This window comes from Notamacropus eugenii, chromosome 5, assembly GCF_028372415.1.
Source record: "Notamacropus eugenii isolate mMacEug1 chromosome 5, mMacEug1.pri_v2, whole genome shotgun sequence".
NCBI classification, from domain to species: domain Eukaryota; kingdom Metazoa; phylum Chordata; class Mammalia; order Diprotodontia; family Macropodidae; genus Notamacropus; species Notamacropus eugenii.
This window is the reverse complement of record NC_092876.1, coordinates 142,254,069-142,274,389: the sequence shown is the minus strand read 5'-3', so window position 1 is coordinate 142,274,389 and position 20,321 is coordinate 142,254,069. Positions and strand designations below refer to the sequence as shown.

The 20,321-nt window shown below is 44.7% G+C and overlaps 3 protein-coding genes across 5 annotated transcripts; 2 read left to right on the top strand and 1 right to left on the bottom strand.

Annotated features, from left to right (window-relative positions):
* Positions 1–250: 250 nt before the first annotated feature.
* On the bottom strand, positions 251–3,930 carry CRYAB (crystallin alpha B). Its single transcript, XM_072611128.1, has 3 exons — positions 3,355–3,930; positions 1,886–2,008; positions 251–603 (listed from the first exon to the last, which is right to left on the bottom strand). The coding sequence occupies exons 1-3, from the start codon at positions 3,550–3,552 to the stop codon at positions 400–402; spliced, it is 525 nt and encodes a 174-aa protein (XP_072467229.1). The 5' UTR covers positions 3,553–3,930; the 3' UTR covers positions 251–399.
* Positions 3,931–3,948: 18 nt separating this feature from the next.
* HSPB2 (heat shock protein family B (small) member 2) lies at positions 3,949–6,504 on the top strand. The gene is made up of 2 exons (XM_072611126.1): positions 3,949–5,052; positions 5,768–6,504. Exons 1-2 carry the CDS (start codon positions 4,959–4,961, stop codon positions 6,220–6,222), a joined length of 549 nt encoding a protein of 182 aa, XP_072467227.1. The 5' UTR covers positions 3,949–4,958; the 3' UTR covers positions 6,223–6,504.
* Positions 6,505–9,956: 3,452 nt separating this feature from the next.
* On the top strand, positions 9,957–19,982 carry C5H11orf52 (chromosome 5 C11orf52 homolog). Of its 3 annotated transcripts, none has more exons than XM_072611123.1 (4): positions 9,957–10,134; positions 18,395–18,432; positions 18,727–18,776; positions 18,963–19,982. In XM_072611123.1, the coding sequence occupies exons 1-4, from the start codon at positions 10,103–10,105 to the stop codon at positions 19,209–19,211; spliced, it is 369 nt and encodes a 122-aa protein (XP_072467224.1). In that variant the 5' UTR covers positions 9,957–10,102; the 3' UTR covers positions 19,212–19,982. The 3 variants fall into 3 exon arrangements, with proteins under 3 accessions (XP_072467224.1, XP_072467225.1, XP_072467226.1); XM_072611124.1 differs by lacking the exon at positions 9,957–10,134 and adding an exon at positions 12,450–13,126; XM_072611125.1 differs by lacking the exon at positions 9,957–10,134 and adding an exon at positions 16,481–16,504.
* Positions 19,983–20,321: the final 339 nt, after the last annotated feature.

The window sequence follows — 20,321 nt, the reverse complement described above, 5'->3', positions numbered from 1 at the left end:
CTATTCATCTTTGTATCACCACTAGCACCTAATGCTGCTAGAGTGCTCTGCTCATTAAATGCGTGCTTAATAAGGTGCATGTTGAATTTAGTGAATGATAAGTAGAGGTAGATTTGTTGGATCTACTGGAAATTCTTAGCTACAAATTAAAATGCAAATCCCTGAAATTCAGGGTAATAATTATACCAATATTTTGCAGGTAACTAGATGATCCTGAGATACCAAGGACATTCAAAGATTAGACAATTGCTTGTTGCTGAATCATTTTATTGGCCTAGTAATTTGGGCTCTGCCCTCAGCATAAATAAATTAGCATTGGCACCAGTCATAAGGGATTGTACCCCTACTGGTGAAAGAGCTTTTCTGCCATAGAAAACACAATTTAGGGGATTGGGGCCTCTACTTCCGTGGGGCTGCAGTGACAGCAGGCTTCTCCTCACGAGTGATAGGAATGGTGCGCTCAGGGCCAGTGGTCTGTTTTCTTGGTCCATTCACAGTAAGGACCCCATCAGATGACAGAGATGAGGTAATGGTGAGTGGGTCCACATCAGCTGGGATCCGGTACTTTCTATGGAATTCCCGGGAGATGAAGCCATGCTCATCCTGGTTCAAGGTAAGAGGGATAAAGGTAGAAAGAGAAAGGGAAAAAGGGAAAGAGAGGGAGGGACAAGAAGAGAAGTCATTACAGCACCACCACCACCTACTCACGTTCTCACCCCTCCTTTTTCCTCACTGCCCCTGAATAGGTAGGTATGTGAGGCACCTGAAATTAGTTTGGTTTTGGGATTCAGATTAGAGCCAAGCAAGGATTTCCTGGGTATTCCTCAGGCAGAAGCATTGGGAGGTCTGGACCAACCTAAATATGCCTCAGTTCCCAAATTCATGGTGGACTGGGTTTTTTCTGAGATCTTCTCAGTGATTTAGATCATCACACACAACAGCCTATTTGAATTTAGGATTTCCACAGCTAACCTTGGTGTGTTGAACGACAGACAAAATCTACAACTCTCTGGTCTGCTTGGCACTGGAAATAACAGAGAGCAAGGAGAACCATCTCTATATCTTTAGTCTGATCTTGTATCATTCCAACCCAGGGGTATGCTGGAGTCAGCTTGAACCAGCTCCTAAGAGCCAACTGTAAAATTTTCACTGCAAATCTTTACATCTCCAAATAAGGGCTTGATTTTTCTTTTTGCTTGTCTGGACTTAAGAAAGTGATAGAAAAAAAATATTACTAATGCAGATTAAATTTAAAAGTGCACCTTGCATACATTTTTTTTTTTTTGGAAAGCTGGTTGCCACCAGCACACCCCTGATTCCAACCCAAAACATTTGGGCCGAAATGGACTCTGTTGGGGTAGGTTGAATACAGTTTGCCACAATTCCTACAGTTTGGGATGTTACCAGGCAATAGAAGAAAAGGTGCATCAAAACCTTCCCCAGGAATTGATGTCTATTTTTATATAAGGAACGACTGCACCCGGCTTTAGGATCCAAAGGACAAGGCTTTGGGCTCACCTCTCCCTCATATTCTCTGACCCTTCAAAACTTCTTTAAGAAGTGGTCTCTCTTTCTGATTTTCATGTGGTCTTAGGATTCAGGGAGTTAAATACAGCTCCGAAACTTAGAACCAGAGGTTTAGAGAAGGAATGGATTCCAAGTGGAATGATGAGTTCTTTGAATACCTTGACAATCTCATGGTTTCTAACTGGGATATCTAAACTGGGTTTCTCCCAGCTGTAAGAGTTTCAGGAATCCTTCTCTTCTTTCTCCCCTCCCCCCTCCCCCCCAAAAGCAGTTCCTCCTTCCTCCTGACACAGCAGAAGAGTGACTATTCAAAGTAAGGGAGTAGGATAAGGCTGCCAATAAGGAACAGGTCAGATACCTGACGCTCTTCATGCTTTCCATGAACCTCGATCACATCGCCCAGCACTTTGACTTTGAGCTCCTCTGGAGAGAAATGCTTCACATCCAGGTTTACTGAGAACTTGTCCTTCTCCAGTCGCATCTAGAGATGTCAGAGAAAGTTCAGAAGAGGGGAAGCCTAGGAAGTTAAGATATTCTCTCTCTCTCTCTCTTTCTCTCTCTCTCTCTCACTCCTGTAGGTGGTATTGATAAGCCAAGAGATAAAACACATCTGCAAACCTCTTCCATCCAGAAGTCTTTCTTTCTCCTTCCCTTCCCTCCCCCACCTTTTGCCCCACCCCCTGGGAAAATACCTTTCCTTAAAATAACAAAATTATAACTCTGGCTCATGGGATCCTTGGCCACCAACCCTTAACTGAGCTTATAGGCCTGGGGAGAAGCCAAGACATTCTCAAAGATGCCCCAAGTGTGAGCCAGAATGTCCACAGCATGTCTACACTAAACAAAAGATGGGCCAGGCTATAATTCTCATGTTCACAACCTACCCCACCCCTCTCAGTTTGCCAAATGCAAAACCTCCAAGCCCCTGGATATTTATCTGTAAAAACAAAGACCAATTCTGCCTGCTCCTTGGGACTGCCAAGTTTCCCACCCACTTAATCTAGAACCACCCAGCTTGCCCTTTCAATGCCCTTGCCCACTCACTCACCAGACTCCTGTTTACTCATACTTCAATATTTTTAAATGAAGGTGTTGTTTGTTGCACAGCTCTTATCTGTCAACCTAGTCTATTCACCTCTCTTCTTCCAAACCAGAGTAGAGAGCCTGAGTCTTGGACAGTCTGAGTCCAGAATTTGAGCTAAGAACTAAAAAAATGATCTTACCCCTTCCTTACATTTAAGCCTACACTAATACTCCCTCCTAACCCAAAGAAACCCAACAATCGCTGCTCGGAGGCTGACAGGCAGGAGGGAAACAAGTTGCTTTTTATGGTCTTACACAGGGAAGCTAAGAGTAAGGTCAGTGGCCTCAAATCTTGGAAGAAAGCATATACAACTAAAATAAAATCAACAAAAAATTGTCAGAAAAGGATTGTAAGGAACCAGAACAGGGGACCAAGGAATGCCAGAGCTATTTCTTTCTGGATACTTTAAAGCAACAAAGTAGCCCCTATCTTAGATTAGGGACTGCCCTGAACCTGGGGGCACATGAGATGACCTCAGTGGGTCCTAAGGGATTTTATTAATAAGATGTTTCGACTTTGTCCTTCACAGAGAGTCTAAAATAAATTGGACCAGACTTGCTGAGAAACTGGTAGTGACCTCATCTTTCTACACTACCAGGCACAGATGCTTTAGACATCTGTGCTATAGATGGGTATGAGATATTCTGTTGGGAAAGCTGAAGCTAGGAGCTCAAAGAGAGGGAATGCACCAAGAAACTGATGCCCCAAAAACCTGCCCATTGCCTGACAGAGGGAAGACTTACCTCTGAGAGTCCAGTCTCAAGCCAGCTAGGTGTTCGAAGGAAAGAGGGTCGAAAGTAGAAAGGACTCAGGGCAGTGGAGGTAGGGAAGAGGTCAGACTCCAGCAGATGCTCTCCAAAGAACTGGTCAAAGATTCGGCTGGGTGAGTGGAAAGGGAAAAAGGGGCGTCGGATCCAAGGATGGTGGATGGCGATGTCCATGGTGGCTAGAGGAAGTTTGTGGGGTATGGCTGGCTGGGCAGCTCCTTCAGCCCAGGCTCCAGTTAGCCTCTTATATACCCAGCACCCGTGAAGTTTCTGGAATGGTGATGTCAGGAGTTTTATTATCCCAGTTCATGGAGGACTGGTGATCGGGGATTTGGCTGTGACACACACCCAGTACTCACCAAGCTAAGAAAAGAGAAACACAAACATATCTGAGCTGGCAAGTGACTAGTCCTGGTCTCCAAATATGGGTGCTCTCCCCGCCCCTTGTTCCACCCCTCCACCCGCTGAGCTTCAGCACTATGGTTCTCCCTCCCCTCTTGGTAAGGCAGAGCCAGGAATCCCAAGCAGCTTGCCCCTCCCCCTACCACTATAGTCTCACATGCCAGGGGGATCAGGCCAGCAACTATCTTGGGCCCAGGCAGAGACTGGCAGGGAAGGAATCTGCCTGGGCTGGGTCCCAAGGACATTAACTCTTTGTGACTTTGTGACTCCTTGGAGAAAGAAGACCAGTGGTCAAGCTATGTCATTGTCTAGACATTTGTGCGTTGCCCTAGGTAGAAGGGAGGAATGAGGGGAAGTCCTTGACATCATTCTAGACAGAAAGGACTTTTGTCTTTTCAGTGAGCTGAGAAAGGAAATAGGGTAGGGGGTGGTTGTGGGGGGAAGCATGCTTATAAAATTACAGAATTTTATTTTTATTAAAAAAAATTTTTTTTTCAGAATTTTAGATAAAAGGGATGGCAGAGCAGGGATTAGAACCCACGTTTTGAAAAGGAATGAGACCACCATAACACCTCAGTCTTGTCTCCTTGAGAGGCCGTCTGGTATAGCAGATGGTACCTTGGCTTTGTAGTGAGAAAAACCTGAATTGGAAGCCTGCCTCATACACTTATTAGCGCTGTGACCTTGGGCAAAAAAAAAAAAAAAATCCCTTCACTTCTTTGGGTCTCAGTTTCCTCATCTGTAAAATGAGGTTGGACAGGTTTGAACTGATAATACTGGATACCTAGCTCTCCGATGACTAGCAGGTTAGATTTAGGAAGACGCAAAAGAATTTAGGGTGCTGTCATCTGGGGAGCGTACAGGGTTTGGGAAGACTCCAGTAAGAATGAGTCTCCTGCCCTCCTTGGACCCGAATCCAGTTCACTCAACCCAGCTGAGCAGCTGAACAGCTGAGCAACCGGATCCGAGAAGGACCTGGAGGGGGAGGGAAGGCAGGATCCACAAAGCTCGCCTTCCCCCTCTCCCCCCAAGGCTCTGAACTATTTTTGGGCAGCGCCGACCCCGCCCCAGCCCCAGCCTTCCCGGGGTCCTTTCCAGAGTCCTGGCTATTCATCCTGGCAGGAGGGGCCCGCTGTGTCCGCAGGGGTTGATCCGTGGCTGAAGGTCCATCTGAGGCCATGTCGGGTCGCTCAGTGCCACACGCCCACCCGGCCACCACCGAGTACGAGTTCGCTAATCCGAGCCGCTTGGGCGAACAACGATTTGGGGAAGGTACAGGATTGACGCCCCTCTCCCCCACCTCCATTTATTTGGGGGGTTCATCTCCTAGCCCGCACTAACCATCACTCCCCACCCCCCACCAACTCGAACTAAATTGACCTCCCGAGACTGGTCATCTCTCATCTAAGACTGACTTTTCCCATGAGTTATTGCCTCATTCCCTACTGATCCCCTACTACAGTCATCTGACCCTGGGGGATCCTGCTGGACAGTGGATCTCTCTTTCCACCTCTTGGCTTCAACTTTTCTTCTCTCCCTTGTCTCCAATCCCCCATCCTGTTTATTATAATTTTTGTATCTTCCCTTCTCCCTCTGTCCAGTCACTGAAGTGAAGAGGCAGATCTGACCCTATCACTTGCTACCTATGTGACTTGTGGTCCAGTTACCTGTTGTGTGCCTCAGTTTCCTTGTCTGAAAAAATGAAGAGGTGGCTGAAGTTGTAACTTTAGACATTACTCTCTGGGCCTCAATTTCCTGTCTGAAAAAATGAGGGGTTTGGAGTCGGCCTCTATAAATCCTTTCCAGCTCCAAATTTGTGGTCTCTTCTCCCCGTATACCTTTCCCTGTCTTTGACACTTTGTTTTTGGTCTTCCCTCCTGCCCTGCCCATGCACGCTTTCTCTTCTTTTTCCATTCTCCTTTTATACTTTTTTCCTTCATCACATCCCTATTCCCTACCTCATCTTTTCTTTCTATCTACCCCTTAGGCCTACTCCCAGAGGAGATCCTGACTCCTACCCTGTACCATGGCTATTATGTCCGACCACGGGCAGCTCCAGCTGGGGAGAGCAGTGGAGCAGGGGCCTCGGAGCTCCGTCTTAGTGAAGGCAAGTTCCAGGCCTTCCTGGATGTGAGTCATTTTACCCCGGATGAGGTGATAGTGAGGACCGTGGACAACCTGCTGGAGGTGTCTGCCCGGCATCCTCAGCGCCTGGATCGACATGGTTTTGTGTCTCGTGAGTTCTGCCGTACCTATGTCCTGCCTGCTGATGTCGATCCCTGGAGAATCAAGGCGGCACTCTCCCATGATGGCATTCTTCATCTGGAGGCTCCACGGGGAGGAAGACAATGGGACACAGAGGTCAATGAGGTCCATATTTCTCTGTTACCTAGGCCTCCTGACCAGGAGGAAGAAGGGGAGGGAGACTTCATGGGACTCTGATTATCCCAAACCTGGCACCAAGCAAGTCCCTTTCTATCTTATAGGAAGGGCTATTGCTATATGGTGAAGGAAGCAGCTGCCCACCAGCCTAGAGACAGTTATATCTCATAGGGGAAAGGAAGGAAAAGGGGAAGGGGAAAGTGGATGGGAAGGGGCCATGGCCGAGGGTGGTGGGGGGTGGATAATAGTGATCCAGAATGGAATGTCTATCTAGTTTAGTCCCTTGGAACATGTGTTTGTCATTCAGCTGTGGGTAGAGATGAATAAATCCAAATCCCAGGGCCCTGTTTGCATTTGTTCCTGTTCTATAGCCTGGAGAATAAGACTTAAGAGTAAGGAAAGAAGTTCTAGACACAAAGACTGCAGAACTTCTGGCTGGACAGAGCGCTCATAATTTGGATATGCTGAGCTCAACTCCAGACTAAGCTCGCAGCTGGAAGCTGTGATAACAGCAGGGCATTGGCACTGACTCCTAATCAGATTCCTAGCTCTGATTTTCTCACAATACAACAAAAGCCAGAGTGATCCTGGTAGGGGACGAGGGCTATGCCATCCAAACAAGCCAGAGGGCATTGTCTGGGCTGGTGATTAGAGGTACAAAGACAAGGGTCTCCAGACAGTCTGGACTTTTCAAGGCAGAACTTGGGAGGGGTCTGGGGGAAAGAAAAGAACATGTTTTTGTCTAAGCAGTGTTGCCTAGAGCAATGTCCTTCAGTTCCTGGATATCTACTTCTATCAACTAGACAGAGTTCTCCCTTTCAAGGGACTGAATAAACCCAGGGAGCATGAATACTGGAATGAAGGAGTGGATGAACAAATGAATGAATGAATGAAAAAGCATTAAGCAAGGAATCTTCCTCCACAATCACCCTTGTGCCTCAAAGTGTCCATAGCAGTCATATATCATGATGCTAGAGGGGTTTTTATAGATAGATCATCTGGCCCAATTCTTCATTTTATAGATGACGAAACTGAGACCCAGAGACTTAAGATATTAAATTTGGAGATGGATAAGAGCTTAAAGGTCATATAGATCAACAGCTTCATTTTACACATGAGGAAACTGAGGCCTATAAAGGAAAGTGGCTTACTCCAGGACATGCTAGTAGATAGAGACAGAGTTGAGACTAAAATCTGGGGTATTTTGCCCCTAACCCATTTTCAAAAGTTTAAATTTTTTTCAATAATCATTTTTCTCCCTGCCACCTCCCCAGCTTTGTAACAAATATGCATGGCTAAGCAAAGCAAGTTTCTGTATTTGCCATGTCCAAAAATGTATGGCTCAGTCTTCATTTTTAGTGCAACACCTCTCTATCAGGAGATAAATAGCACTCTTCATCATTGGTCCTTTGGAACCACAGTTGGACATTGTGTCAGAGTTCTAAAATCTTTCAGAGGAATCTAATTAATAGAATCTAATTAATACCTTTACATGGACTCCTACCCTCTCTTTCAGGCCAAAGAGAAAGTATTTTACTCTAATTCATGAAATATCCCATAGTAGGAATCAAGCTGCTCCATCAGTTTCTAGCATCATTTCTACCACTTAAGGAAAGGATCAAACATATACTGGGAGGAAGAAGAGGGTGGTGGTGTCCAGACTCCTATTTCAGGGTTGACGTGTCCAGAAAGGCTGGTTATTGCTTTCTTGGGGAAGCAGTGCTGAGGGAAGCCCCAAGTTCTGGGAAAGGGAAATTATTAAGTATACAGGAAGCTCTGGAAACCTGGGTCCCTAGTTACCCTTCATTCAGTCCTTGAATAGGCAACACACACCCAATAACTTTCCCCAAATTATCTCTACCACCAGCCTGTTATTGACAGCTGAAAATTCTCCATTAGAAATTAGTTAACTAATTTATCGTCTCCAGTTAAAGTGTGAATACTGATAAGAATGTTAGTATAGTAGGTACCTTAATGTAATTGATTGATTCTTCAGTAGCTGGAGGTTCTGTGATCTCATCAGTGCTGGGTACACCTCCAATGCTCTCCCAACCCATGCAACTCTTGGTCCTTGCCAAGGTCCCTGCCCTCCTATAAATTTTTATAGGGGCTCCATACAATGCATTGAGGGACTTCCCCTAAATCACTTGGCACTGATACCAATCATGAGGACTACCCAACAGTCATCCCTTGCTCTTGTTATTGGTCAGCCCATCTTTTTTTTCTGGTCACACATTTCTCTGATGACATCCTTTACCCTCCTTCTTTTCCTCAGTTCTTCATTTGTAATGTGTTCCCAGCCTGCTCATGCCTACCATTCAATTCAATTCAACATGTGTTAATTAAGCAACTACCATGTGCAAGGTATTTTCCTAAGTACTGAGGATACAGATAAAACACTCCCTGCTCTCAAAAGACTTACATTCTACTAGGGAACACAATATATTCACATATAATTAAATACAAAATAGAATGTAATGTAATTTGTAGGGCAGAAGGAAAGCGAGCACTAACAACCAGAAGATCAGTGAAAGCCTTGTGTGGGAGCAGCACTGGCTTCGCCTGAAATCTGAAAGGAGCTGGATGTTCCAATTAGAAGTAAGGAGGGAGAGATTTTCAGGCATGTAGCTAGTATTTACATGTGTGTGGGAGGGGGAGATAGAATGGATAGAAAAGGGAATAGCAAACAGGCCAGTTTGGCTGGAATGTGGAGTCTCTGAGGGGGATTAATATAAAATCAGCCTGGAAGAGGTAAACTGAAGCATGGGCCTTTCCACTGCTATCTGGGTGATCCCCAACTTCAACTGTCAGAGTTCATAGCGTTCCTTGACTTGGAGTCATTTTTAACATCAACGCTCTTCTCCCCCAGTTATTCCTTCACTCAAAAATATTGAACACTTACTAAATCAGCATAATGTCATGATAAACATTGTAGAGAATACCAAGGAGTACAAGACCATCATAATTTAGTATTGTAGTCTGGTATGGCTTACAAAGTGCTCTCCTCCTGTTCTTTCTCTTCTGTCCCTCAGTCAACCCTGTGTAGTAGTGGTAGAGTAAAACAGGTATGATTTTCTTGTCTGTATAGAAGACAAATCAGGCTCAAAGAAATTAAGTGTGAGCTCGGTAGAACAGAGTTCAAATTCTGTCTTAGTCACAGTAACCCTGGGTAACACAGTATACATAGTAACCCCAATTTCCTTAGCTCTAAAATGGGAATAATAACAGCACCGACCTTATGGGGTTTTTGTGAGGAAGAGATACATACAGCTCCTTGCAAACCTTAAAGCAATATACAAATGTGAGCTATAATTAGTGTTATTTCATGTAACTGAGAGAGAGATTAGATGATGAGCCCATAGTCACAGAGCTGGTAACACAGGAGCCAGTTTTCAAAACAAAACCTTGACACTCCAAAACCACAACTTTCAACTATATATACCGACCAAACCTGGTCTATAAACTCTAAACCTCAGTGCACATGTGTTCAGTGCTTATGCTTTGCCTTAAGATCTGAGGTTTAAGAAACAAGGCACTGCTTGCCTCAAAAACATAGTCAGCTAAGCAAGCCATGCGCTGCCTTCTCAGAGGCATCATCTACTGAGTGGAGGACACTTTCCCAGGCATGGAAGCGAACACCTTATTCCATCTTAAGTTTCTTTGCATGGGAGTTTGTAGTCCAAAGCTTAAGTTTTCATCCAAGGAGCAACAAACTCTCAAGGATGGGATAATTCCCACCTGAGGCCAGTCAAGTATGTATGACTGCCACCTGACAATCCTTCCAGCAGGTGGCATAGGAAAGCCATCCTGCTCCCTATGCAAGGGGAGAAACCTGACACTTGACAGACTGCTCTCTGGGAGCAGCCACTTGTGGCTGGATAGGAAACCAGGAAATGCACTGTCCTTTTATGTGGAAAAACACCCTTGGGGACAGAGCACCATGGGAAACCAGCTCTGCTGTGGGGGAAGCTGGTGAGTAGTGGGCAGAAGGAGATTATCATTCTGTTAATAATCACTGTGTGGGGAGAGGGACGCCTCAGCCTGGGCAACAGGCACTGGCAACTTGGTTAAGTGTCTTGTCAGAGAAAGCCGGCAGAGAGATGGGCTTTTGCTGCCTCCCTGTGCCTGGCACCTCCTGGCTTCTGTGCCCACTCCCATTCCAGCACCTGCTGCTGGACTTACTTCCTGGGAGAGCCCAGAGAAAACAGTGAGTTGGTGTTATGGGACTTGAGCTGTCTCCATAACAGGCACATCCAGTGACCGTGCACATTCCAGTCAGTCCCTCTCTGTTCAGTCCTGGGAAGGAAATCAAATTCTACTCATTCTTGTTTTTTCTTACTCCTGTTCACTTTCTTCTTCTTCTTCCTCGTTTTCTTCCATGTTTCTTCATATTAAGGTAATCAAGTTCTGGGAACTGTCAAAAATGACAGAAGTAAGAAGAAAGAGGAGGCTATCTGGATATAAATAGAATACTTGTATAGAATGAGAGCTGATTTAGAATCAGGACAGCTCTGGGTTCAAGTCGTACCTCTGACATTTTCTAGTTATGCAGTCATGGATGGGCAAGTCCTTTCACCTCTCTGAGACTATTTTCTCATCTGTAAAATGGCAGTAATATTTCTGTAGAATGTGTTCACGGGGCTTTCTGAGGGAAGAAGGGAACTGCTTTGGAAATCCTAAATCATTATGTGTATGTCGATTGTATTGTTATTGTTTTTCTCAGTTATATATACATGTATATCTGTCCTTATACACACACACACGCAACATCAGATGGATGGGTATGGCAAGACCCTTGTAGGATATGGTGACCACATGTTCCATATTTTCTAAGATAGTCATGATTCTTAGGAAAGAAAATATGCTTTTAATAAGGCTTTTTAAAAAAAGGATTGTTTCTCTCTCTCTCTCTTAGTAAATATGGTCACTATATCCAAGGATCATCTTCCTTTTTTTATGCCTAGCCCTGGCTGGTCAGTCTCCACCCCAGTTCAGTAGGGATCACTGTTTAATAAAAGCCTCCATAAAAAGGGAAGGTAGAGTCTTCTTTACTTCCTCTTTCCATTTTCTTACATTTTAAAACAAGATAGTGTTTCCTTTAGTCTAACCTAAATTCAATTTGTGTTTTTTCTCCAGTAAGCATAAATAAAAGTTACTGTCCTCTGTTAAATAATCCTTCAGATATTTGAAAATACTGTGAAAGATACTTTCAGTTTTTTTTTTTCATTTGTGAATTTAGTCAAATGCTGTTATGGAGGTGTGGCCTATCTCTGTGACCTGGGCATCCCTGAACAATGTCCACATGGAAAAGGTGGTGATGTCACCACTTGGACTGCTCATATCACGTGGCATGCACTTGTATAATCTGTGATTGACTTCCTTACCTTCTCTCCACAAGCAGATAAATTGGAAGGGGGGAGGTCACTTGGAATATTAAATTTCTGGGATCTGTGATTTAATGGATTGTGGTAGGATGTGACTGTATATGACAGAGCAGAGATGAATATGCTTGACAACCTCTGAACAAAGGTGGGGATGGGAGTGGGGTGAGAGAGTTGAAAATAGGAGGGAAGGTGCAGAAGGGGAAATAAGGGAGCAGAGATATAGCTTAAAAGTTTCCATTCTTCATATCCACTTTGGATAGTGGATAAAGGCCTAGGATCCTCCAAATTTAGCAATCTCAAAATGTGTTGAAAATTCCCTGATTTCTAAAGCAGGGAAAACAACATGACTCGGAAGCCTGACTTAGAACTTTTTTCATTTTTCTTTTTTAAAGAAGGAACTAAAGATCTCTGGGGAGGCTGCTAGTCAACCAGATGTGGATGGCCTGGATTAGGATTAAGATTTCAGTTACAAGAAGAAATATCTATGATAACCTCTGAAGAACTTAGACTGGCTTTCCTGGATCCAGTGGCACTTGGGATCAAGTAGACAGAAGGGCTCCATCAGGGACCCCTGGGATCCAGAAGGGAGTTATAAGAGGAAAGTCTGTTGTCCAATGTGGGCAGAGGAGCTGGGTCAGGCAGCCAAATCTGGTCCTCCAGCTCCATGAACAGAGTGCCTCTGGAGAGAGCAGTAAAGGTTAAATATTTCTGGCTTTCTCTGTTAATTAAAAACAGGGGCCGGGACGAGTGGAGGGAAATCACCTTTTAGGGAAGAGGCTGAAGGAGACTCCAACCCACCCAGCCCTAAGTGTGAGAGTGTCAAGTGGATATCCACAATAGAAGACCCAGGACAAAGTTCCCTCCAATAAAGGCAGTAAGATGGGGGGGTCCCCCAATTCAGAGACATTCTGTTCAGGATGGCAGCTCTCCCTTTCTGGCTCCTGGGATTAGTCAGCCGGACAATCCCAGAATAGCTCTGAGTTAGGCTGCATTCCTGGCAGGTAGTGCGTGGCCTGATTGCCCGAGACTATATTTTGGGCTCAATTATGTCAGTTGTACCAAACAGCTTTCCAGAAAAATCTGTTTAGGGTGTATCCTGCACTTCACAAAGCTGACTGACTTGAATGCCGATGGGATGGCCACTACCTGCTGGGAAGAGGAATACCCATGAGGGTTTCTGTTTTTCCCGGGATTGGGAATGCTAAAGGGACCCCAGAACAGGGCATCTGAGAAGTGAACACAGAGGCTCTGGCTCTGGCCATGGAATTGGCTGGGAACTCTGCAAGTACACCCTCATTTTTGAGTGAAAGACCTGTTTGTCTGGAGAGTGCTACAGATTCCTCCCTACTCAGCTTAGTTCTGGAGACAGTTGCCAGACTCTGAGCAACAGGCTGAGAACTCCTGACAGGAAATAGCACATGCAAGTCAGTCTCAGGAAGAAGAGAAATGGCATGGTAGAAAGAGCACCAGACTCAGTATACGATGTACAATGTACAGTATACAAAGGACTAACTTGTGCAATGGCCCCTCCAATGACAAGACCAACTCTGAGCTTGCCTGTGATGGGAGATGTCAGGCAGGTAAATAAAAAGCCAGTACACTGGAGGGCATTTGCTCATTCCTGTCACGGAGAGCCTTCAAGGAACATAAGCCTTCAAAGATTAAAGAAATACTGTAGACATAGTATATCTGGATTTCATCAAGGCATTTGATTCAAGATATCCTGACCTGAATGATGGGTAGATTCAAAATTGGTTGAATGATCAAACTCAGAGTATTGATAACAACCTGCAGAGATGCCTCTAGTGGCCTTCTCCATGACTCTGAATTCTATTCCATTCATGTTCAACATTTTTACCAGCAATTGGGATGAATACAAAGGTGGTGATGCATACCAAATCTGCACATGACACAAGACTGCAGAAACAATTAGTACATAAGCTGATAGGCAATAGGTGGTATAGTAGATAGAGATCTGGGCCTGGAGACCTGAGTTCAAATTTGGCCTCAGACACTGACTGTGTGACCTTGGACCAATCATTTAACTTCTATTTATTTTAGGGTTGTTGTGAAGATGAAATGAACTAATATTTGTAAAGCACTTTGTGCACAGTGCCTGGCCCTATATAATTGTTAGATATTATTATTATCATTATTAGTATAATTAATATACAATTAATCAACAAGCATTTATTAAGCTAAGTACCAGAGATACAAGGAAAAAGCAAAAAAACTCAAAAAACTACCTGCCTTCAAGAAACAATCTCATAAGTGATAAAACATACATATATATAAAACATATATATATATTCTCATACATATATATATGTATATGTATGAGAATTCGTACATACAAGTTAAACATAGAGTAGATGGAAAGTAGCCTTAGAAGAGAAGGCACTAGCAGCTGGGGGGAATAGCAGAAGCCTCTTGAAGGAGGTGATGCTTCAGCTAAGTTTTAAGGAAGAAATGGATTCTAAGAGCCAGAGTTTGGCGTAAAAAGCATTCTACGCACAGGGTCAGCTAATACAAAGGCAAAGAGAAAGAAGATAGAGTAGTACATTTGAGGGACAACAAGTACACTGGTACGGCCTCACTCTAGAGTTCATGGAAAGAAATAATCTGCTTAAAAAGACAACAAAGATAGAAAAGGGCGAGGTGGCGAAGGGCTTTTAAAGCCATAAAAAAAGAGTCTGTATTAAAAAAAAATCCTAGAAGTAATAGGGAGCCATTGGAGTTTACTGAGTAAGGGACTGACATGGTCAGACTTGTCTCTAGGAAAATCAGTGTGGAGAAAAGATTGACTAGATCAGTGGAGAGGTTGTTGTTACAGTCCAGGTGAGGGGTAAGGAGGGCCTGAACTAGGCTGGTGATTGTGTGAATATTGATAAGGCAACACACCAGAGAGAAGTGGAGTCAGAATCAACTAGATTTGGCAACTGATTGTATGTGTAGGGTTAAGTGAAAGTAGAGTTAAAGATAATCCCAGGCTATGGAACTTGGAGTGGTACCATTGATAGTTATAAGGAAGTCTAAAAGGAGTAGGCTTTTTTGGGGGGCGGGGGGGCAGGGGAGATAATCAGTTCTACTTTGGATATGTTGAATTTGAGATTACTCTGGGTCATCCAATTTAAAAGATCCAATGGTCAGTTGGTTTCAAAGGACTGGAGCCCAGGAGAGAGTACAGAGAGAAAAGTTGAGGGCCCAGGACAGTCTTTAAAAAAGAAAGGTTACAGTGAGTGGGCATGACACGGATGAAAATTTGGCAAAGTAGACTGAGGAGGAGTGCTCAAAGAGGTAGGAGGAGAACCAAGAAAGGGCTCTGTCATAACGATCCAGAGGGGAGAGAGTATTCAGGAAAAGTAGTCAACAATGTCAACAGCTGCAAGAGGTCAGGAAGCACGAGGATTGCGAAAAGATCCCTCAGTTTAGCAATTACTGATAACTTTGGAGAGGGTAGTTTCAGCTGAATAATGAGGTAGGAAGCCAGACCAGAAAGGGTTTAAGAGAGATGGAGAGAGAGGAAATAGAAGGACTTAGTGCAAATGACTTTTTTGGGGAGTTTAGCTGAGAAGGGCTAGAGAGGATGGTAGTAGGGTCAAGAAAGAGGATTTCTTTTAAAGATGAAGCTGAACAGAGCCTATTTGGAGGCAGCCAATAGGTAGGGAGAGATTGAAGATTAGAATGAGAATGGAGTTAATAGTGGGGAAGTCTGCTGGAGACAATAGGAGATGAGACTTAGAGTACAGGTAGGAAGGGGTGGCCTTGCCAAGGAGAAGCCCACAGCTTCATCAAAAATTGAAGCAAAGGAGAAAAAAGTGGTGGATTTTAAGAAGGATGACAGATAACAAGGGAAATTGATGGTAAATGGCTTCGATTTTTTGAGGTGAAGTATGAGGTGAATTTTCATCTGAGAGAGAAGAGGGAGGGGATGCTATGGGAGAAGAGAACAGAAGGTTTGGGACAGATACATGATGAGTGAGATAGAGAATAAATTAGGGATGAGTAGAAGTATTTCTAGGATAGCCAGATGACATATTGGATAGAGTTCCAGGCTTGGAGGCAAGAAAACTGATCTTCCTGAGATCAAATCTGGCCTCAGATGCTCACTAGCTGTGTGATCCTGGACAAGTCACTTACCCCTGTTTGCCTTAGTTTTCTTATCTGTAAAATGAGCTAGAGAAGGAAATGGCAAATTACTGCAATATCTTCCAAGAAAACCTGAAAGGGGTCACAAAGAGTTGGACAGACAGAAAATTTCTAGCTATATACTGAGGACCCAGTTGAGATTATACAACAAATTTGTGGTATACACATAGTCAACATGATTTCATGACTTCCTCCAATTCTGCAGCACATGAATAGGAGTAAAGGAGCCAGAGGGTGAGAGTAATCCAAGGTTGGAGTTTGGCAAGATGTGAGCAGTGAAAAGAAAAGGAAGCAAGGAGTTTGAAAGCAAAAAATTCTTTTTGTTCAGTTGTCTTGCGTTGCATCTGATTCTCTGTGACTCCATTTGGGGTTTCTTGGCAAAGATACTGGAGTGGTTTGCTATTTCCTTCTCCAGCTCCTTTTACAGATGAGGAAACTGAGGCAAACAGGATTAAGTCACTTACCCAAGGGACACATAATTAGTAAGTGTCTAAGGCCACATTTGAACTCATGAAGATGAGTCTTCCTAACCCCAGGCGCTGCATGCTATCCACTGTATCACCTTGTTGCTCCTGAGATAGTGAGGAGTTGAAATGATTCTCCCAGAGGTCAAGGCTGTGGGAAGGAAAGAGAGTGATAACCTAGGGAAATCACAACAACTGGTATAAATATAGTGTTTTGAAGTATGTAAAATACTTTATGCATTACTTCATTCCAACTTGGTGAGATAGGTACTATTATTATCTCCTTTTTACAGAGGAGGAAACTGAGGATGAGAATTTAAGTGACTTGCCCAGGGTCATGTGCTGGTAAGTGTCATAGGCAGGGTTCAACCAAGTTCCTCCTAACTCCTCCAGGAGTCTGGAAGCTTTATCCACTTTGCCATCTTGTTGCCCGGAGGGAAGGAGAGATGGGAAGTCAAGATGAGGAAAAAGAATAGGGTTAGGAATAATAAGGCATAAGGAAGGATGGAAAGATTAAGCACCACAATAGGATAAAGAAAATCACAGTTCTTGTGGGTGATAGCCTTATGAAGAATACATCAAGATTCTTTTTTTACAACATGAATAATGTGGAAATTTGTTTAATATGATCGTACGTGTATAGCCTACATCAGACTGCTTGCCGTCCTGGGGAGGGGGAGAGAAGGGAGAGAGGGAGAAAAAAATGTGGAACTCAGAATCTTCTAAAAGTGAATGTTGAAAACCATCTTTACATATGATTGGAAAATATAAAATACTATGGGGGCGGGGAGAGAATATATCAAGAGCCATTTCTGTGTGTAGCTAAGTTGTGGAGTAGAGGAGTAGGACAAAGAAGTCGAACTGATTAAGGGAACACCAACAGGTAGTTTGAAGTTCTCAAAGGGGCAGGAGTTAGATTGGAGAGGAAGACTGATTAAGGCACCAAACTCATTGAGAAAACAGGGAGAATGTCCTGGGGATCCATAGACAAAGATATTATTAAAAGCACCAGGGTCAGCATTAAGTGATATACCTGGGAGGGAGACCCCAAAAAGAAGAGGTTGTTTTGGAAGAGTTATGACTAAGTTGGTGAGCAGAATTGAACTAGCAATGTCTACCCTCAAGAAAAAGGACTCAGGTGAGAGTCTTCATAGTTGCCTTTAAATATCTGAAAGTGAAAGATAAATTAGATTTCATCTGACTGACTCCAGAGGGCAGAAATGTGACCAGTGGGAAAAAGTCACATTTCAGTTCACAGTAAGGACTATTAATCAATCTATCTATCAATAAATAGCCATTTATTAAGCACCTACTATATGTCAGGTATTATGCTAAGTGCTAGGGATACAAAAAGAGGCAGAAGACAGTCCTTGCCCTCAAGGAGTCCACGATCTAATGGGAGAGATAACATACAAATAAATTTATGCAAAACAAGCTATATACAGGATAAATAAGGAAATAATTAACTGAAGGAAGGGGCTGGAATTAAGAAAGGTTGAAGAAGACTTCCTGTAGAAGGTGGTATTATTATTATTATCATAACACTAAAATTCTGTTCTGATGCCACTTCATGGTGTGAGGTGCCCAAATTCTGAAAAGCAATGCCAGCAGAACACAAGCTCTAGCAGGGAGTCCTACCAAGTAGGAAAGACTTTCAGAAAAGACCTACCCAGATGGTATTCCTTGAAGATTACCACCAGAAGGTTGACTGCCAGGTGATGTGTGTGTGTGTGTTTTGTGCAGAGCAATTCATAATCACTACCTACCATGGTGGGACATGGGGAGGAAGAAGAGGGGTTGCAATACAGGGTGTACCAACATCAGTGAAGCAATGTATCTTTGGACATATTGAAGGAGAATGATGGTGATAATGATAAATGTTTATCATCAGTCAGGGGTAGTATGCACAATGGATAGAAAGCTGGTACCAAAGTCAGAAGATCTGAGTTCAAGTCCTGCCTCTGACACACATAGTGGTGGTGTGACCTGGGAAAGACACTTCTCAGTGCTCTGGGCAACTCTCTAAGATTAGAAGTTGAGAAGAAGGTGTCACCTCCCTCACCCAGGAGTTTCCTATACCAAAATAATCATAGTCTAGTTTCTATCCCTATCCTAGCCTATCATGAGCACTACTGCTGTACATATGTGTTTAGGGCTAAAGGGTGGAGGAGCGTGAGAAAAGTTATAAAGAAAGGGAATGGTGTACACTTAGATGACATATGTCTTCCATCACAGGAGATGCCCATCATCTTTCCACAAGAAAAAGAAAAGAGGTAACTTGGGCATTGGGAATGGGGGCTCAAGGGGACATGGGGGGATGGAGAGAAAGAAATTATAGAGAATAAAGAAAAAAAGTATATTTGGAGAGGGCAGAGGGTTAATAGAGCAGTGGAAAACGAAGCTTTGGAAACAATATGGGGAAATAGTTTAATAAAGAAAATATGTAGAGCTGAAGCCACCCCCAAACTTCAAAACTCCTGACTTTGTTCCTCCCCTTAGAATATGGTAGTAGGGGCTTATCGCTGTCAGGAATTTAGTTGTTAACTGTTTGGGTCCCTTCCCTTCAGGGAGTCAAGCAAGAGGAAGAACAGGGAAACAGCAGCAGAAGAGCACAAAGGTAATGTAATAGTACATTCGTGTCCCATTTCCAACACTTGGAAAAAGGACTTGGGATGGATGGAACTCAAGGTTTGGTAGGACTTGGTGGTTCGGTTGTTTTGGAGAAGATCACTTGAATTGGGTCTGTTGGGAGTAAGGCACAAAACCAAGACTCAATCCCCTAAATCCTTCCCATTCCCTACAGGGCCCTGAGACAGTGGGACATACCTATGAGCTGGTATCGGAGATGCCCAGGTCTGGAGAGGGGCGTCGAGGCCCTCAGTCAGAGGACAGCAGCTTGCATTATGCAGACATCCAAGTGTGCAGCCGTACCCAGCCAAGATCTGCCCGTGAGGTGAAGCACCAACAGACAGAGAATGCCACCGAGTATGCAACCATTAGGTTTCCCCAGGCCACACCCCACTATGACAGCAAAAATGGCACCCTTGTGTAAGCCCTGGGTATGAAACACTGTGGAACGGAGAACATGGGATAGTCCCTATCCTGTACCACCAGAGGACAAAAGTCCTAACCTCTACAAGAGATAATCTGATGCCATTGGGGACTAGCTGGCAGCCCCTCTTTCTTTGTCAGTTTCCAAGTGTCTCTGGGTTCCCTGGACTTTTAACACCTGGCTCGCTTTCCCGGGTCTGTCTATCTGTGTTAAGAGCAGAGCTGTGCTGGAATCTGAAACCCAAGGTCGGATGATTCTCCACAAAGCAGGCAGAGCTGGGTTCAGTTTCCAAAGATGTTAGGTTTGTCCCTTACTCCCGGGAAAAATACAAAAATGATGGTAACTCTATAAGCAACTGGACAAAAGCCTGATTACTACCCGGGGGTAATTTGATCTAGAGGAAACCCCAGAAGCCCGAGAAACAATTAACCCCTGAAGATGCTGCTTCCAGGAGCTCAGGCTCTCCTTCCCACCACGGGGAAGCACAATGTCCATGCCAGTGCTGAGACTAGCAGCCCCTGTCCATCCTGTCGTGGAAAGTGGGCACAGAAGCTCCTCCCATGGTGGGAAGGGGAGCATTTCAAGGGAGAAGAGGGAGGAGTGGAGACCGTGGAAGAGACTGGGTGGGGTGGGGAGAGGGAGGCGGGGGTCGGGCTAGGGATTGGCTCCTAGTTTGCAAGGCCGGCTCAGGCCCTCCGAGAGCCCCGAGGGCTGGCCCTGCCTGCAAGGAGAAAGGGGTCTGCAGGATAAATAAACCGATGTGGAACACGCTGCCTGGGTGTTTGGTGCCTTCTCTGGGGAGGGGGCCACTTCGCGGTGGTCACTCTCCTCCCCCGCCAAGCAAGGGCTTAGCCCGCAGACCCAGGGCCTAGATCCCGGGTGGGACCTGGTCCGTTCGGGTGGAGGGGCGTGGCCATACGAGGTCGTAAAGGGGGCGGGGATGGAGAGAGCCTGTGGGTGGGCGTGGTCTAGGCGGGGCTAGGTCAAAGTCATCAAGAGGGCGGGGACAGAGGGAGAAAATATGGAAGGAGGAGGGAAGAGGGGGCGGGGCAGGGGGAGGGGAGGGGAGGGGCGGTCTCCGCGTCTCCATGGCAGCGGGAACGCGCCGCG

What these genes read in the sequence shown, in the direction of transcription:
- CRYAB (XM_072611128.1), bottom strand. Translation starts at nt 3,552, where the DNA reads ATGGACATCGCCATCCACCATCCTTGGATCCGACGCCCCTTTTTCCCT. An exon ending in TTGAGACTGGACTCTCAGAG is followed by an intron (nt 2,009 to 3,354) that starts GTAAGTCTTCCC and finishes TGACATCTCTAG; the next exon opens with ATGCGACTGGAGAAGGACAA. An exon ending in GAAAGCATGAAGAGCGTCAG is followed by an intron (nt 604 to 1,885) that starts GTATCTGACCTG and finishes ACCTTGAACCAG; the next exon opens with GATGAGCATGGCTTCATCTC.
- HSPB2 (XM_072611126.1), top strand. Translation starts at nt 4,959, where the DNA reads ATGTCGGGTCGCTCAGTGCCACACGCCCACCCGGCCACCACCGAGTAC. An exon ending in CGAACAACGATTTGGGGAAG is followed by an intron (nt 5,053 to 5,767) that starts GTACAGGATTGA and finishes TCTACCCCTTAG; the next exon opens with GCCTACTCCCAGAGGAGATC.
- C5H11orf52 (XM_072611123.1), top strand. Translation starts at nt 10,103, where the DNA reads ATGGGAAACCAGCTCTGCTGTGGGGGAAGCTG. An exon ending in CCACAAGAAAAAGAAAAGAG is followed by an intron (nt 18,433 to 18,726) that starts GTAACTTGGGCA and finishes CCTTCCCTTCAG; the next exon opens with GGAGTCAAGCAAGAGGAAGA. An exon ending in AGCAGCAGAAGAGCACAAAG is followed by an intron (nt 18,777 to 18,962) that starts GTAATGTAATAG and finishes CATTCCCTACAG; the next exon opens with GGCCCTGAGACAGTGGGACA.